At 45.3% G+C, this 11,636-nt stretch overlaps 1 protein-coding gene across 1 annotated transcript; it reads left to right on the top strand.

Annotated features, from left to right (window-relative positions):
* Positions 1–4,105: 4,105 nt before the first annotated feature.
* On the top strand, positions 4,106–11,005 carry LOC308661176 (uncharacterized protein). The gene is made up of 5 exons (XM_081316010.1): positions 4,106–4,586; positions 6,213–6,326; positions 7,640–7,766; positions 8,107–8,141; positions 8,439–11,005. Exons 1-5 carry the CDS (start codon positions 4,176–4,178, stop codon positions 9,786–9,788), a joined length of 2,037 nt encoding a protein of 678 aa, XP_081172136.1. The 5' UTR covers positions 4,106–4,175; the 3' UTR covers positions 9,789–11,005.
* Positions 11,006–11,636: the final 631 nt, after the last annotated feature.

Below are 11,636 nucleotides of genomic sequence, written 5' to 3'. Positions count from 1 at the left end.
CATTAGCAGTTTGATTCAGGTTGGGTAGAAGGCAAGGAAGCTATCGCAGTCATGGTCATCAGAAAGCAGATCGTAAACCAGGCTGGTTTTTTTAGATGCAGGAATTGTTCGTGGAAGAGACCTCAGCAGGCTCCCAGGGAAGGGGAGATCAACCCGGTCCTTCTCAAGAGCTTTTCAGGAGGATCTCACAAGAAGAACCACCTCAGGTCACTTTTCCATGTAAGTGAAGGCATCTTTTGAAAGCCCAACCTTCTTCTATTGATGATCTACTTTGGCCATGAAATTCTAGGCCTCTCTCCTTTTGTTTATTGTGCATTCCTAGATCTTATTCACAGGCCCTACAAAAATCTGTTTCTCTCCTTAACAGGCCGGGGAAGAACATCAATGGAAACCCGTGAAATGGCACCTGTTTGTGATGGAGCAAAAGTAGCAGCTGTGCATCCAACTCAAGTAAGGTGTTGAATCCCAACAGGGGACTGTTTTGTTATGGGGCCCAGTGCACAATCTGTTCCTCAGCAAAAGAGGGTTTGGAGGCCAAGCTTCAGTGACCTATTGAGTCACGGGAGAAAACGTATAAATGCACGGAGTGCGGAAAGACCTTCAGTAGCAAGAGCGCCATTGCCTACCATCAAAGAATCCACACCGGCGAGAAGCCATACAAATGCACAGACTGCAGGAAGACTTTTATTCAGAAAGGGCAGCTTATGTCCCATCAGAGATTTCACACGGGAGAAGCCGTATAAATGCACGGAGTGTGGAAAGAGGTTCGGGGGTAGCAGTGCCATTAGCTACCATCAGAGAATCCACGCCGGTGAGGAAGCCTACCTTCACGCATGAGGAAAGATCTTCAGGTAGAGCAGTGGCCTCACTTGCCATAATATGACCCAGACATAGAAGTGGGTGAAAGGAAGGCTGAGCATAAGTGAACCCTCGTCTCATCAGCTTACACTCCGTGCATGCCCAGATATGAGGAAGAGGAGGTCCTTTAATTGGATTACCCCAGTGGAGCTTGGTTGTCACAGCTGATGGCTAAAGGAATGCTGGAACTAAATATGGCGGTTGTTCTGTCCCAGCCCACGTGAGTCCTTGCTATGCTCACAAGAAACCCCACTTCTTATCAAGTAGGCAGGAACCACAGGAAAAAACCAACCCTCTTTTATTATTCACAGACCTGAGTCAATGTCAAAGGCAAACAAACACAGTCTATAGAAACTCGATCCTCAACATGAATGGTTGGCCTTTGGCAACCAGCACCTCCTACACCTTCCCTTTTATTATGCAGTCAAGGCGTGGCTTTCCTAATGCCTGCTCCTTTACCTTTGGAGCCACCCCATTGCATTCCTTGGTCCTGCTCTCTTCTTGCCAGCGCTGTCACACATCCTGGATATTTCCCAGCTGCGCTTCATCACTGTCCCACTCAGACTCCCAGCACAGCTGTGTCTCAGCATGAGCAGGAGTAGAGGGGCCAGACATCTTCTCCGACTATAAGTCTTGGAGCTCCTCAGAGCCTTCCTCTGACTCTAATGTCACTCCAGGCCCCTCCTCCTCCTCTGAGTCCTCAGACTCAGCTGCTGGATCCACGGGCTGGTGAGGAATCACAACAGTGGTATACCCCAGTAGATGGAAGAAAAACAAGAGGAAGAACCACCGAGCTGTAGAAAGAGGTGAAAAGGGTGTGTGCAATTTGCAAAATTATTTTTTAGCCATTCTTCGGGGAGTAAACGTCCATGTTAATGCTTTTGACATTTACCCTTATTTTATGTGTGCCTTTAACATTTAATATAACCAAGGTAAATGAATTCCAAACTCCATGTCCCTCCTTCAATCTACATTGCCCAAATTATTTTTGTTCCCAATTATGTACAGGTAATTCTTGACTTAACAACCACAATTGAACTCAAAACTTCTGTTGTTAAGTGAAACATTTGTTAAGTGGGTTTTGCCCCATTTTTATGGCCTTTCTTGCCACAGTGGCTGAGTTGCTAAGTTAGTAACCCGGTTGTTAAATGAATCTGATTTCCCCATTGACTTTGCTGGTCAGAAGGTTGCAAAAGGGGGATCACGTGACCTTGGGACCCAGCAACAGTCCTAAGTATGAGCCAGTTGCCCAGCATTTGAATTTTGATCACAGGATCACGGGGATGCTACAAAGGTCGTAAATGTGGACAACGGCCATAAGTCACTTTTTCCCGGTGCTGTTGTAACTTTGCACGGTCACTAAATGAACGGCTGTAAGTCAAGGACTATCTGTAGATTTCCCAAATTCCATGACTGAATTTGATAGTTTCTTGAATATGACGTGAGGTATCCTTTGTCTAGGGCAGGGATGTCAAATTGCCAGCCTGCATCATTGCTTCATGCAAAGACCACACCCACCCCAGCAATGCAAAAAAAGTCACAATACATCGCGACACGTCACGTGACACGGCAAGTTTGACGCCTATGGTCTAGGGCAGGGGTAGGCAACCTTGGCTCTTTTATGACTCATGGACTTTAGCTCCCAGAATTCCTGAGCCAGGCAATCCTGGGAGTTGAAGTCCACAAATCATAAAAGCCAAGGTTGCCTACCCGACCATGGGGATGCTTCAATGGTCATAAGTGTGAAAAATGGTCGTAAGTCACTTTTTCAGCACCACTGTAACTTTGGTCACTAAACAAGCGGTTATAAACTAAGAATTATGTGTCATAGGGTTATCAGCAAGAGAGCATCTTTAGCCAATTGTTAACTTAATATATATATATATATATATATATATATATATATATATATATATATATATATATATATATATATATATATATATATATATATATATATATATATATATAAAATGATTCCAAAACCTGCTGAACAAGAAATTGACCAGCTGGGCTGAATTTGTACTACTAACTGGGCTGAATTGTGGTTGCCTATTTTGGGGGTGTCTGTTAATAAGCCTGACCTTGAAATTCAGATATTGTAACTTAATGCAGTTGGCTAGTAATTGTCCTAGGTTCCTTTGAAAACAAGGTGGCATTTCGGATTTTTTTTTAGCTTAAATCTCCAGTACTGAAATTCATCATGGAAGATTCTGGTTAAACAGACCCACTAACTGGGTTCCTGAAATCTCAGGTAAGACTAAAACCCAATTGGTAATTTCTGGCACTTGGTCAACCTTGTCTACATAAGCAGGATAAGCCTTGGTTAGGGATGGGATAGGAAGTAGTCAGGAATTCCAAGATTAAAGGCCCATAATAATGTCTGAAGAGGACAGAATGAAGCTGTAGGGTTGAATCCATCTTTGACTTTGTCCATATTCTTTTCCTTGGACATACTCCTTCCCTGAATATAACTAATTATTCCCTTATCTGTAACTCCTTGTCTGCCTTATAAGGTGCAGCAAAAAATATTTGCTTTGTTTCTCTTATTTCCAGAGCCTACATCAGATCTCCCCTCCCTCTGCAATTTCTTCCACCTGTCCACATTTCCAAGAGGATTCTGGGGAAAAAAGAAATCCCAGCTGTCCAGAAGCAGCAATCCAACCAGTTTCCAGCCAAGGCCAATTTGCTTGTTTCAACCCCCGCTCATCCCTGGTACCCATCATCCCCAGCTCCTTCGCCTTTCTCCACACGGTCCCATCTTTTCCCACCCTCTGATTTGTTTAAACCAGGGCTCTTCAAACTTGGACCTTTTGTGACTTGCGGACCTCAACTCCCAGAATTCCTCAGCCGGCTGAGGAATTCTGGGAGTTGAGGTCCACAAGTCATTAAAAAAAAGCCAAGTTTGAAGACCCCCTGGTTTGAACGTTCGCCAGGAAGGGAGCGTGCGCAGATCTTTGACAGGAGAAGCGGTGGGTTGCAGTGGGAGACGCTCTAGGCAGGAGCAGTCAACGAAGGGAGGGAGGGGAAGGGGGCTAATAAGGGTTTCTCCCTCTCTAGGATGCAGCACTCTCTGACCGAGATTCTGAGGGGATAGGAGGGCGCGGGAACTTGAGGCGGGAGCGACTTGCAGCTGCTCTTCTCCGCCTCAGAAGCTCTGAGGAAGCGGAGCCCCGCCCCTTCTCGGCCCCCCCCTGAAACCGGGAGAGGGGCGGGACGAGGGAGAAGAGCGGGCGGGGGAGGGGGGGATCGCCGTGACCGAGGGCCGCCTCAGAGGGAGCTTCCCCCGTTCGGGCTTCGCCGAAGCGGGAGGCCGAATGGCGGCCCGAGGGTCTCCGGAGGCGGGAGCAGCAGCGGCCCTTCAGGCGGGGAGCGGCGGCGGCGGCGGCGACCCGAGAGGCCTCCCTGAGGGGCCCCGCAGCTCCGAAGCCGAGCGCCGGCGCTTTCGCAGCTGTCGTCCCCGGGAGGACGAGGGGCCCCGGGCGCTCTGCAGCCGCCTGTACCGGCTGTGCCGCGGGTGGCTGCGGCCCGAGCGGAGCGGCAAAGCCGAGATGCTGGACCGGGTGGTGCTGGAGCAGCTGCTGGCCCTGCTGCCCCCGGAGCTGGCGGGCTGGCTGCGGGAGTGCGGGGCGGAGAGCTGCGCCCAGGCGGTGGCCCTGGCCGAAGGGTTCCTGCTCGGCCCGCCGCCCTCCTCCGTCCCCCGGGAGCCCCCCGGAGAAGGCCGGCAGGTGAGAGGGAATTCCATCCTCTTACATGCCTCTTTACGAAGCAGGGGCAGAGAAAACACAGGTAGAGAACGTGTGCTGAGATGGTCTAAGGCAGGGCGCCTTCATACTTGGCCCTTTTGTGACTTGTGGACTTCGACTCCCAGAATCCCTCAGCCAGCGTGCCTGGCGGAGGAATTCTGGGAGTCGAAGTCCACAAGTCATAAAAGGGCCAGGTTTGAAGAGCCCTGGTCTAATGATATGTGGGACTAACTGGAAGATGCAGACAAGCCATAGACTGGGCAGCCACAGAATACTGGAGGCTAGAGATTGGATTTTGGCTGTGGTTTGTTCTCCGAGCTTGCTTTAATATAATTCCTGGACGTTTCATTACCAAACTAGGTAGCAGCAGCAGCAGGATTTTCTTGTCCTATTCTCCTTAGCTCATAAAGGTCTTGGGTTCCAGTGTGGTCAGTTGGTGGTGCAGTTGTTTGTTTGGAGCTATATTCCCAGCAGCTGATTTGTTCTCTTGTTGATTGGCACTTTGAATGGTCTGGTGTACATTGCTCCTTTGGTGGAATTTTGTTGTTGTTAGCTGCGAAGTTGTGTCCGACCCATTGCAACCCTATGGACAACGTTCCTCCAGGCCTTCCTGTCCTGTACCATCTTCTGGAGTCCATTTAAGCTCACGCCTACTGCTTCAGTGACTCTATCCAGCCACCTCATTCTCTGTCGTCCCGTTCTTCTCTTGCCCTCAATCTTTCCCAGCATTAGGCTCTTCTCCACTGAGTCCTTCCTTCTCATTAGGTGGCCAAAGTATTTGAGTTTTAGCTTTAGGATCTGGCCTTCTAAAGAGCAGTCAGGGTTGATCTCTTCTCGGACTGACCGGTTTGATCGCCTTGCAGTCCAAGGGACTCGCAGGAGTCTTCTCCAGCACCATAGTTCAAAGGCCTCAATTCTTTGGCGCTCAGCCTTTTTTATGGTCCAACTTTCACTTCCATACATTGCAACTGGGAAGACCATAGCCTTGACTATATGCACTTTTGTTGACAGGGTGATGTCTCTGCTTTTTAGTGTGCTGTTTAGATTTGTCATGGCTTTCCTCCCCAGGAGCAAGCATCTTTTAATTTCTTGGCTACAGTCCCCATCTGCAGTGATCTTGGAGCCCAGGAAAATAAAATCTGTCACTACCTGCATTTCTTCCCCATCTATTTGCCAGGAATTGAGCGGGCTGGATGCCATGATCTTGAAACTTAACCAAAGGTGGCATTTCTACTGTGCACTTTTCCCAAAAGGTTTCCACAATTTTGGCCACTACTGTAAAAGAAGATAGTTCTGGAGGTAGAGATAGAACAGGAACAAGTTCATCTACAAAGAAGGAAACACTACACCTTATCAAGAAAAGGGGAGAAGGTAAAGACAGAACTCCTGATCAGAATGGAAAGGGGAAATAAAAAGAAGCAATTAAGCATTTCACAAAAATTGCAGGGATTTACTGAGAAATAGCAGGGAGAGAGACAGAGGAGAAACCTTGACTTCTCTTTATCTGGGTTGTAGAAGGATAAGTAGAGAGGCAAAGGGTAAGGCAGGTGAGCTAACGTGATCTTATGATCTTCTGAAAGTGGATCCTAAACGAGGCTGTTCTTTCAGATGCAGGAGCTGTTCACAGTGGAGACCTCAGCAGAGCTCCAAGAAAGAGGAGACCAACCCAGTCCTTCTCAAGAGCTATTTTTCAGGGGGATTCAACTTGGGCCACCTTGCCAGGTAAGTGTAGGTTTCCTCTAAAAGCAATAGAGTTCAAGCTTTCTCTATTTGTGAGCTGCTTTTTCTGCCAAATGCTGAATCTCTGTTCATTTGAACACAGTGTGTTCTTCCCCCACACCCCTGAATGAGCCAATGAATTACTTACATTCAACTTTCAGATTACTTTGAAGATACAAACAAGAGACAACTCACAGACTGAGAGGCTTGTATTAGGTAATGTAATTTATGTGTTGAAAAAGTTACTGAAAGCCAATTAAAAAGATGAAATCCTTGAAGAGACTAGTAATAGCATAAAAACCCATACAGAAATGTACCAGCATATCCACTTAAAAAGGAATAATAGATTTCCCATGTAAAATTCCCTAATCAACCAACCAACCAATCAGAATAGAGCTGGAAGGGACCTTGGAGGTCTTCTAGTCCAGCCTCCTGCTCAAGCAGGAGACCGTATACCACTTCAGACAGGTGGCTGTCCAGTCTTTTCTTAAAAACCTCCAGTGATGAAGGACATGCACAACTTCCACTGGTTAATTGTCCTCCTTTTTATGAAATTTCTCCTTAATTCCAGGTTGCTTCTCTCCTTGATTAGTTTCCATCCATTGTTTCTTGTCCTGCCCTCTGGTGCTTTGGAAAATAAGTTGTCCCCCTGTTCTTTGTGGCAGCCCCTCAAATACTGGAATACTGCTATCTTGTCATCTCTAGTCCTTCTTTTCTCTAGATTCGCCATACCCAATTCCTGCAACTATTCTTCATATGTTTTAGTCTCCAGGCTTTTAATCGTCTTAGTTGCTCTTCTTTGCACTTTCCCCCAAAGCCTCAACATCTTTTTTGTAATGAGGTGACTAAAACTGGATGCAGTGCTATGTGGCTGCAACAGTCAGATTGTTAGTCAAATGACTTGGATTTACAGGCTTATATCCAATGTTTTGAATTAAGCTAGGGAAGAAATTCCAAGTAGGTGTATCCTGTTTTTTAACAAATTTGGAATTTGGTCCCCAGGTTGAGATGAGGTCAGGGGATTTTGCTCCCCAAAACCTCCTTGCTGAGTTATTCTGGGCCACTGGGAGGCTCCCAATGGAGGCTGTGTTGCCATTCTACAGCTTGGATACACCTAAGCCATGATTTGTGAAGTTAAGACAGAGGCAAGGTTTCCAAGCCCCCAAAACTATGTGCGCATACAGACATAAACCTCTCCTATAAGAAAATGTCTGTTTGGTCCCTTACAAAGCTCTGTTTTTGGTTTTGTGCAGTAAGAGGGAAAACTTAACGAGGTCTTTGCTGGGACTGAATGATAAGGAACATTCTTTTTCTAGGGCTCTAATTCCTTTGAAGAGGTGGCTGTGGACTTTACAGAGGAGGAGTGGGCACTGCTGGATCCCACACAGAGGGCCTTATGCAGTGAAGTCCTGCTGGAGTTTTCTAGGAATATGGCTGCTCTGAGTAAGCCTCTTTTCTCTGCATTCCATTCATTGGGGAAGGGTTTTTTCAGAGGGAAGTAAACAGGGAAGATCCCTGCACTCAGTTGCTTAAGACGATCATTGACACCTACCTGGCCATCACCTGAATTAGTGTACTCCTTTCAAACGTTTCCTAATCTTATAAAACCAATCAATGACCAGAGCCCCATTAGATCACAAACAAACATAGGGTGTTTAGGGGAAATTTTGCTCAAAACAGCTGGTGCCAAACTTGGAACATGAATAGGCATGTTTTTGAGATGGGTAGACTCCCCTCCTTAACCATTCTAAATTCTAATGGGGACTTTTTCTTTTTTCCCAAGAAGGTGATGGGCTGGAGAAGGAGAATGACAAGCAGGTGAGGTTAATGCCACTGCAAACAACAAAGCATGAAGTAGAAGAAATAATAGTTAACTGTGAAGGGGATCCAAAAAGTCAAGAGAGAAGACACTCAGAAGACATGGGCGACAGGTTCCCGACTTCTCTTCCTGTTGAAATCCATGACTTCCTGACCCAGAAAGGGAAGAAAAAGGGAAAATCCAGCAAAAGGGAAGAAAATAGGTTTGATTTGCATGAGTATAGCAGAAGTCAGACCAAAGGCTTTATAACTTATGGAAAATACGTCAATAATTTCTTCTCTCTTACTTTTCTTAAGAAACTGTATAGGAAATACAAACCACATACATCTCTAAAAGTTGTTAAGGATTTCAGTCTGAGCAGAGACGTGAAAGTGTGCATGAAGTCTGGAAAAAGCTTCAGCATCAACAGTATTTTTAATCATCAGAGGATCCACAAAAGGGAGAGAACATATAAATACATGGAGTATGCGAAAAGCTTTTGTCAGGATAGAACACTTACTCATCATGAAAACATCCACACTGAGGAGAGACTAAATAAATACTTGGGGTGGAGAAAGAGGTTTATTGACAATAGAAATATTATTTCCTGCCAAAAGATCCACACAGGTGAAAGACCATATAAATGCCTGGAGTGTGGAAAGGGATTTACTAGGAAAGGACATCTTTCTTGTCATGAAAGGATCCACACAGGGGAAAAACCTTATAAATGTACTGAGTGTGGAAAAGCCTTCAGAACAAATGGTCATCTAATTCGTCATCACAGGACCCACACAGGGGAGAAAACATATAGTTGCAAGGAGTGTGGAAAGAGATTCATTGAGAATAGAGATCTTATTTCCCATCAAAGGATCCACACAGGTGAGAGTCTATATAAATGCCCGGAGTGTGGAAAGAGCTTTATTCAGAAAGGACAGCTTAATTCTCATCAATGGGTTCACACAGGGGAGAAACCTTATAAATGCCCAGAGTGTGGAAAGGGCTTCAGTACAAACTGTAATCTGGCTCGACACCAAAAGATCCACACAGGGGAAAGACCATATAAATGCTTGGAGTGTGGAAAGCGCTTTCTTGACAACAAAGATCTTACTCGCCACCAAAGGATCCACACGGGGGATAAACCGTATAAATGCCTGGAGTGTGAAAAGAGCTTTGCCCAGAAAGGACAACTTAATTCTCATAGAAGAATCCACACTGGGGAGAGACCATATAAATGTATGGAGTGTGGAAAACAGTTCAGTCAGAAAGGAAATCTTACTGATCATGAAAGAATCCACACAGGGGAGAAACCATATAAATGTACTGAGTGTGAAAAGAGCTTTGCTAAGAAAGGACAGCTTAATTCTCATAAAAGGATCCACACAGGGGAGAGACCACATAAATGCATGGAGTGTGGAAAGAGCTATTTTGATCAGAGAGACCTTACACGCCACCTAAGGACCCACACAGGGGATAACCCATATAAATGTCTAGAATGGGGGAAGACCTTGATTGTCAACAGAGACCTTGTTTGCCAACAAAGTATCCATACAAGGGAGGAACCATATAAATGCACTGAGTGTGAAAAAGGATTTAATGACTATAGCATCTTTACTTGTCATAAAGGGATCCACACAGGAGAAAATGGAATGTGGAACAAGCTTCATTGAGAATTGTGCGCTTAGTTCTAAAAAAAAGATTTAACACAGGAAAAATATAAATCCATGGAATGAGCTTCATTTGAAACAGTCAACTTACTCATCATGAAAGGAGCCAGACAAGGGAGGAAGCTGCTTATTGTATGCAATGTGCAAAGGTCTTTGGTTTGAAGTGGAAATTTACTTTCCAAACATCCTGTAAGGACCTGGACAAGTTGTCCCTCTCAGGAAAGTACAACTCTTGATGCCATGTATTTAATCAAAAGAACTTTTTCTGAGAAACAGTGGTTGTAGCAAAGTTAAGTGGAATCTAACATTCCCACGCAAAGCACCAAACTATTCTTCCCCCTTCAAAGCCCATCTCCCCTGACCAGTCCAGCAACAGACAAAATGTGCTGCAAGGCTGTTTTAAGAGCATGATGTACAGGACAGATAATGGGTCATCTTCAAGGCATCTTGGAACCAGGCTGAAAGTGGCTGGGAAGGAGTCTGTCCTATCTCCGCACACAATCCCCCTCACTAATTCCCATGTGGTTGCAGCAAAGTGAAAGCATACAAACAATGCTTCCCCAGAACGTTGTCATCCTCCCCTCCACCAGAATGGCAGGGCACTGTAAAAGGGGACCTGACATGCTGCCCTCCCAAAGAAAGGATTAACCCTGCAAAAGATGGAAGAGAAAAGACAATTACAACAATCATTTAGGTTTATCAGGATATTGATTATGAAAATGTTTCGTTAGCCTAAGGCTGAGAATTAACCCATTCATTCTGGCTGGTAGGAATGTCCTTCCATGCCACTAAATGTTGGAGGTTTCCCCTGTGCTTATGGGAATCCAATATCTCTTTCACCTCAAAATATTGTTCACCCTTTATCATTAAAGGCTTGGAAACAAGGAGAGGGACTGGCCTAAGAGACAAGGAAACCTTGGGTTTCAATAAACTACAATGAAAAACAGATGGAGCCAGTGCAATGACTTTGGCAAGTCTAATTCTATTGTGACGGTTAATCAGGCGTTTGATGGGGAAAGGTCCCACAAACTTAGGTCTGAACTTCTTGGAAGGTTGAAGTGACTCCAAATAGTGAGTAGATAGATAAACATAATCTCCCACTTTAAAAGGTTTTGGCTCAGTTCTTTTTTGTCAGTGTGTACTTTATAGGTATCACGAGTATCTGCGAGTGCTTTTTGTATTTGGGAGACCCATACCTTCAGGGACGGTATCCCAGGTTAGTTAACGGGGAGTTCTGGCATGGTGGAGCAGTGGGCTAATGCCTCCTTAAGTAACACCAGCTGCCTGCAATTAGTGCAGGTTCGCATCCCACCAGGCTCAAGGTTGACTCAGCCTTCCATCCTTCCGAGGTAGGTAAAATGAGGACCCAGATTGTTGGGGGCAATTAAGCTGACTTTGTAATAATGCCGCTTGGGGGGGGGCGTGAAAGCCCTAATAAGCAGGCATATACATAGAATGAAGGCTACTGCTAAGCTTGTAAGCCGCCCTGAGTCTTCGGAGAAGGGCGGGATATAAATGGAATTAAAATAAAATAAATAAAATATGAAGTCTTGACTGGTAGCCACTTGAAAAGGTGAAGCCAGTACTGATGTGCACAGAGTTATATGACACTTCCACAAGTGGCAAGAGATTAGTTATCTTGTTGATAATAAAGCATCTAAGGTATTCTTCCAATACTGAGTTCATTCGTTCACACACCCCATTTGTTTGTGGGTGGTGACGAGCTAAGGGTCATCCCAATAAGTCCCCAAAGGCCTGCCAAAACTTAGAGGTGAATTATATCCCCCTATCTGAAATAATATGTTGTGGTGCTCCATGTATTCTATAAATATGATGCAGAAACAGTTTAGC

This window comes from Vipera berus, assembly GCF_964194415.1.
Source record: "Vipera berus genome assembly, chromosome: 2".
In the NCBI taxonomy this organism is placed as follows: Eukaryota; Metazoa; Chordata; class Lepidosauria; order Squamata; family Viperidae; genus Vipera; species Vipera berus.
This window is presented reverse-complemented; position numbering and strand designations above follow the sequence as displayed.

Bases quoted from the DNA above. Each gene is read 5' to 3' on its own strand.
- LOC308661176 (XM_081316010.1), top strand. From the start codon at position 4,176: ATGGCGGCCCGAGGGTCTCCGGAGGCGGGAGCAGCAGCGGCCCTTCAG. The intron at 6,327-7,639 runs GTAAGTGTAGGT...TTCTTTTTCTAG, and splicing joins AACTTGGGCCACCTTGCCAG to GGCTCTAATTCCTTTGAAGA. The intron at 8,142-8,438 runs GTGAGGTTAATG...ACTTTTCTTAAG, and splicing joins AGAAGGAGAATGACAAGCAG to AAACTGTATAGGAAATACAA.